The following is a 6,544-nucleotide window of genomic DNA, read 5'->3' as shown; positions in this document are numbered from 1 at the left end:
AAGAGGCCTCAGTGGTAGCTGGCAGCTATGGCACTTTTGCCTGTGGATGAGAATGAATTGGGAAGAGAGTTGCTGGAGTTACTTTGGGAGGGGATGATGGTCTAGGGCTGTGTGAGGTCATAAGAACTGGATGCTACTCCACGTCTGGCATCCTTTCTTACCAATACATGTGAAACAAGAATGTAGTTAGCTGTGGAGGGCCAACAGGGCTCCCTCCATGTCAGGCAGACAGTACTAGCTAGAGAACTAGTTACAGGGCTGTCTGCGTCAGAGTGTGTGTCAGTTTAACTGTCTTGAAACCCTGGATGATGATGAGACCCTCAGGATGTCTGTGGTATGGGAACTTGCAATGTTTTTGTTAATTATTTCCTACTGTAATCTTTTCTGATATTCTTGAATCTTTCCCCTTAACCTTTAATTTTCTGGCATTCAAGAATGTTTTCGGAAGGTGTTCTGTGTGTCAAAACATGGAGTTAGACATGCCATGGGTCCTCAGGAAACATTTTTCTCATAAATATTTTTATACACAAAATCCTGCAATTGTATTATTTTACAGCTTCAAAGAACCCCCTTTCATGTTTGGTGTTCTGCAACCAAATACGAAATTGCGGCAAGCGGAAAGGCTATTTGAAAACCAACTTAGTGGACCAGAATCCATAGTCAATATTGGGGGTAAGTAAACCCGGGGACCTGTAGAGAACACTTGGCTGGCTTTCAGGTAGCCATTGTTGCTCAGGGTGGGTTGGTTCTATGAGAGTAGCTGCAGTGGTACACAGCTTCCGGGTAGGGGAGGAAGCTCTGGGCTTGCATCTCACCTGTGAACAACTCAAGGGAGCAACTAATTCTCTGTCTGATTTGCATTCCATTTTTGTATTTTTTTGTTTTTGTTTTGTTTTTCAAGACATGGTTTCTCTGAGTAGCCTTGGCTATTTTGGAACTCATTCTATAGAGCAGGTATTAAACTCAGAGGTCTGCTTGCTTCTGCCTCCTGCGTGCTAGGATTAAAGGTGTACACTACTACTGCCCAGTTGCACTGTGTGATTTTGAGTTAGTTCATGCAGTACACTTTCTTGTGCTTAGTATTGTAAGGAGGCATAAGGCAAAAGCAGACAATGACATTGAGTTCGTCTACTTAGTTAGGTAGGTGTTATTTGATAGCACCTAGTTCTTTGCTCACTTCGTCTTTGTTTTGCACAGGTTTTATTTTGAAGTGAACAATATAGGTTCTCAGTATTTCCACTGAACCCATCCATCTCAGGATGGCTTTTCTGAAAACAAGAATTGGGTTTGATGTAAACGTTTGATTCTGCAACCGGGTAGTAGGGCATTTTTTGTTTGTTTGTTGTTGTTGTTTGTTCATTAGGATGAGAATTAAGCTTAGTATTGAACAGATACAGTTAATGAGATGAGCAAACTTAGCCTGGCTGGGGATTTCTGAGTAGCAGCTTTGAAAGGCTGCAGCCCTGAGTCTATTGCATTACCTGGGCAGTGACTATGGACATTGTGTGCTGTGCACTTAGTTTTGTTTCTCAGCTGGGCAGGGCCACTGCTGCACAGGTGTTTGACAGACTCTTGTTCTGCACTTGTTTTTTCCCTCAAGACCCAACAGCTGCTCATTTCTGTAGTTGCTGTTGCTTTGTTATATGGCTTGTGAAGTAAATATTTTTTTCCAGTAAGAGAAAGTACTTCATGGTAGAACTTCTGCTTTTCTTAAAAGATCTTGTCATTTGTTGGTAAGTTTCATCAGTTCTGGTGAGGAGACAACACTGCTGTTTCCACTGGAACTTGTAAGTGTTGGCTGGTGGTCTCTGCTGCCGTAGGGAGTGCATCCATTCTCCCTTTCTCCATACTGAACAGCTAGTGGTCTCTGCTGCCGTAGGGAGTGCATCCTTTCTCCCTTTCTCCGTCCTGAACAGCTGTGTACCAGGTGGCATTTCTGGTGTGGACCCAAGGCTACCTCTCTGCTTCTGTTCTTGTGGATGTGAGGCATAAGTCGGCCCCCAGACACCTGCTACTGCTGCAGCAGCATTGTGTAAACGGTGTCCTGGGGGAAGCTGTCAGGTGCTGCCTCCCTTGGGACAAGTGATAGGAGAGCAACCATCAATTAGCAGACTTTATCTGTTTTCAAGTGAACCATTTTAAAAATGTTTTTCAGCAATTACATTATTTTCACTAACATCAACACTTTTAGCAGCAGTAGTGCAGAGATTCTTTCTAGATAGTGAGTTTTGAATTCTTCACAAATACGGGTCTAAGATGAACCATGAGAGTGCTTTTAACCTCAAAGTTATAAAACCTACTTTGTTCACTCTCTGTCAGAAATGTTCAAAATTGTTTCAGTTTTGTATATTTATTATTACCTTTGATAATTTCAAGCACATGTATATTTTTGTCGTTTTCACTCCCTCACCCTCTTTTACTCATTTTCACTCCCTCTCAATACTTTGTTCTTCCTACCAAGCCATCTATTTTCACATCTTTCTGTTCGTGTTTTTATTTGTTTATCCTTTAAATGGCCCACTGAGCTTAAGTAGGGTTCCTTGCAAGAGTATATATACATGGGGGTTATCTACGAGAGCATGGGCAGCATAACTGGCTGTATCACTGAAGGAAACTCCTCTCCTCTCTCAGCAACCACTACCTACAGTATATCCTCAGGGAGTTCCTTATGAGCCCCCCTTAGTCCACGGTGAAATGTTGACAGGTCCCTTCCGGCACAGGTAGCCATAGCTTCTGAGTTCATGAATGCAACAGCCATGCCACATGTATGAGACAGTGTTTCACAGCATTCTGCCCGTCCTGTGGCTTTTACATTCTTTCCGTTCCCCTCTTCTGGGATGTTTCCTGAGCTTTGGAGGGACAGTAATATGAATGTCTTTTGAGGCTTGAGCACTCAACAGTCACTTATCCTCTGTGACAATTTGACCAGTTGAAGTCTGCATTAGCCATCACCCACTGCAAAGAAAAGCTCTGAGCAAGGCTGAGGGCAACACTAATCTATGTGTACAAACGTACATACTTAGAAGGCAGTATGACACCATTTCTATTTAGCAAAACAATAGCTGGTTCTCCTCTAGGAGTTCTAGCTTTTCAGCCTTAGGCTTTTGACCAGAGCAAACTATTTTTAATGATTGGAACAAAAAGTAGATGTTATCAGAATGGGTACTTGGTTCGATACGCAGGCTTTGCCTTTTCACTGCTGTCATCTTCCAGAGTTGAGCTACTGTCTCCACTGTCTGTTTTAATTAGGGGGCCACTCTTGGCAAATTTGTAATGCAAATCATGGAAGATATTTTCACTGTCCTAAAATTTACCTGTGTTCTTCTTCCCTCTTTAACTTTTGGCTACTAGTGACTTAAATATCTGCGTTGTTTGCCCTTTTTAGAACCTGTAGCATTGGACTCATACAGTCTCTTCAAGTGCCTTTTGCATCTGTGTTTGTGGGTAGTGGTTGGTAGTTTCCCTTAGTGTCTTTATTAGGGCAATACAGAAGTTGTAACTTATAGAGTAAGTTAAAAAGTATTATTTTAGCTTCTGTCTTCTGAAACAAATTTTAGAGATTTGGCTGTAATTTTTTAAGGTAGAGTTCACCAGTGAGCCAGCTCATTGGGGACTGATGCTTTTTGTTGCACTGTTGTTAATTATTTATTCTGTTTCTTTAATATGCATAGGTCTGTTCATATTGTCTGTTTCTCTATGTACAGCTTTGGCCAACTGCATCCTTTAGGGAAGCTCCAGAGTCAGCCCCCATAATTTTGTTACTTTATTTTTTTTCCTCCAGAGATAGGGTTTGTCTTTGTATCACTGGCAGTCTTGGAGCTCGCTCTGTACACTAGGCTGGCCTCATACTCACAGGTTCATCTGCCTCTACCTCCTTAGTGCTGGGACTAAAGGTGTACACCACTCCCATCCGCTACCTCATCTGCTGGCTTGTTTCTTTAAATTTAAGGGTTTAAAATTTTCCTATACATCATTTCTCCATCATTTTCAGAATTGCTATTTTCTTTCTGGCTGTTAAAGTATAACCAAGCCTTTTAGAAGAGACAGTGTGGTCATAGTTCTTAGGCCAACCTTTTAATAAACTTTTCCCTTTTGTCTTCATAAACAGATGTGCTGTTTACTGGTACAGCAGATGGCCGAGTTGTAAAACTTGAAAATGGAGAAATAGAGACCATCGCTCGGTTCGGTTCCGGCCCTTGCAGTAAGTAGATGAAGCTTCATCTGGAGAGCTGCCATTTTCACCTGTGCAGAGCTGCTCACTATTTGGCAGATAGGACATGCTGTGGTGCTGCCTCTGGTTTTTTTTTATTGCCAGGTCGTCTGGCCTTGGAGTGTCCAGTTGGGCATGGTTATGTACTTCCTGGGGCCGTATCCTCTCCTCATCCCACTCTGGTTGCCCACCAGGAACTTCAGCTGTTAAACGGCTGTGGCTGTGGGTGCCGCTTTATATAAAGGCTTTGTGACTGTCCTGGGACTTACGTGTAATTCTTTAGTAGCTCCTCAGGTATTTCAGTCATGTTACTCAAGTCTCACTCAAACTTTGGAAGCATGAACAGAAAAATCCACTGTTTAAAAACTAGCCCATAGGATTCTTACCATTTTTCATTAATTAACTCATTGTGAATTTTTATTTATTTTATTTATTTTTTTGTGGTACTCTGGATGGAATCTAGGACCTGATGACAGGCAATTGTTTTACCACTAGGGTACACAGCCTAGTTATCATTTTTGATAACTGGGATATTTTATAAAAAAAAATGATGTTTTCATTTCAGAATACAAGCAATATAAACATACAAAATAAAAAATAAAAATAAAAAATAAAAATAAAAAACAATAAAAAAATCTCTTGCATCCTTTGCAATGTCTGTGCTGACATTTAGTGAGTACCTTTTCAGGCATTTTTGGATACCCATGCTCATACTCAAGATTTGCTCCTTTAGTCTTTTCCACTCCACATAGCACCTGCACTCAGCACCTACATTAAGCATTGGACAGTGGGCAGCCCTTGTGGTGCAGTAGCACTTGCAGTAAGCACCCCATAGTGAGCACATTCTGTGAGTCTGTGCTGTGGTAGCACCTACATTAAGCACAGATGTTGAGCTCCTTGCAGTGACCCTTAGCTGAGGCAGGTCAGGTTCTAACACTGTGGTCTTTTTGCTCTGTCTAGCATGGTGTCTGTTTAGGGAGGTATGGAAGAGATACTTGGACACTGAAGAGGGCACAGGTAGACTCTTGGAGCAGCCGCCGATTCCTATCGTTTATCTTCCTAGAAACCCGAGATGATGAACCTACCTGTGGGAGACCCCTGGGCATCCGGGCAGGGCCCAATGGGACTCTTTTTGTGGTTGATGCATACAAGGGACTGTTCGAAGTAAATCCTCAGAAACGTATGTTACCACTTGTTTCTTTGATATTTTCAGATCTTTGCAAGAATATACGTGTAAAGCAGATTTAATAAGATGTTAAATATAGTCTTCAGGCAACTGCAGTGTTTTCTTACTAAATAACACAGGTATTGCTCACAGATACTGTATTGGCCACCAGAGGGTTGCCTTTCTAAACCTGCTTTGGTTCCTACCCAGTTATTCTCCAGTGTCTCTCTGTGTCTTAGCCACTGCCTTTCAGAAGGGTTATTTTGTAACCATCATTCCTCCTCCTCTTGTCAGAGGATCTTTTCCCTTTTAGGCTATCACTCCTCTTTTTCCTGTGACTGGTGATGATACTACCAGAAATGGTGTCATAATATGTTGTGTGTGACCATGGGCATTACAGATTGGCCACTGCTTTCTCTTGTTGTGTCTAGGGAGGTTACTCAGCTTCTCTGTTCCTGTTTTTCCATACAGCACATAAGGTTAATAGTGGATCTTCCCTGTGGTTTCTTGCACAGGGTTAAATAATAGTGTATATAGGAAGCTTGGCACTCAGTATACGTCCTTTCTGTTATTTGAATTTTGAGTTTTGAGCTGGGAGGTCACCCAAGGTGGCCTCCAGTTACTGAGTTCAAGCCATTCTCTAACCTTTACCTCTCATACCTAGAACTGCAGTGTGTTCCTCATTCCTGGCTAGTTTGAAAAACTCACTATTGTTGCTGTTTAATGTAAAAGTGGATAAATGGAATACTTGATTTTTTTATTCTCCCAGGCTGACACATAGTTCTAGATACATTTTTTTTTTCCCTGAGACAGGGTTTCTCTGTGTAGCCCTGGCTGTCCTGGAACTCACTCTGTAGACCAGGCTGGCCTCGAACTCAGAAATCCGCCTGCCTCTGCCTCCCAAGTGCTGGGATTAAAGGCGTCACCACCACTGCCTGGCCAGGACTAGGTACTTTTACATGTTGTTCTTAATAGGTTTTATTTTAATTTTGTTGATTTTAATTAAAGAATGTATTCTTCATCCTTAGGATGGATTCTGCCTTTAGTAAAATTTAGTTAAAAAAAAAAACTCAAGCCAAAAATCCCTAAAAGTCTATCACCTAAAGCTGGTAACTAGGGATCAGAAGGCTGGCTGAGGGATAGCAGAGCTCATTAAAGCTGGTAACTAG

The 6,544-nt window shown here is 41.9% G+C and overlaps 1 protein-coding gene across 1 annotated transcript in view; it reads left to right on the top strand.

The window, feature by feature from the left end:
• Positions 1-6,544, top strand: part of Apmap (adipocyte plasma membrane associated protein) — a 24,845-nt gene that overhangs the window by 14,073 nt on the left and 4,228 nt on the right. The window contains exons 3-5 of the mRNA XM_031372199.1: positions 557-672; positions 4,109-4,201; positions 5,274-5,390. Of these exons, the coding sequence (XP_031228059.1) occupies positions 557-672; positions 4,109-4,201; positions 5,274-5,390 (326 nt within the window). The remainder of the gene's footprint in view (positions 1-556; positions 673-4,108; positions 4,202-5,273; positions 5,391-6,544) is intronic.

Source organism: Mastomys coucha, unplaced genomic scaffold (genome assembly GCF_008632895.1).
Source record: "Mastomys coucha isolate ucsf_1 unplaced genomic scaffold, UCSF_Mcou_1 pScaffold15, whole genome shotgun sequence".
Classification (NCBI taxonomy): domain Eukaryota; kingdom Metazoa; phylum Chordata; class Mammalia; order Rodentia; family Muridae; genus Mastomys; species Mastomys coucha.
The sequence above is the reverse complement of the archived record's forward strand: the minus strand, read 5'-3'. Positions and strand labels throughout refer to the sequence as shown.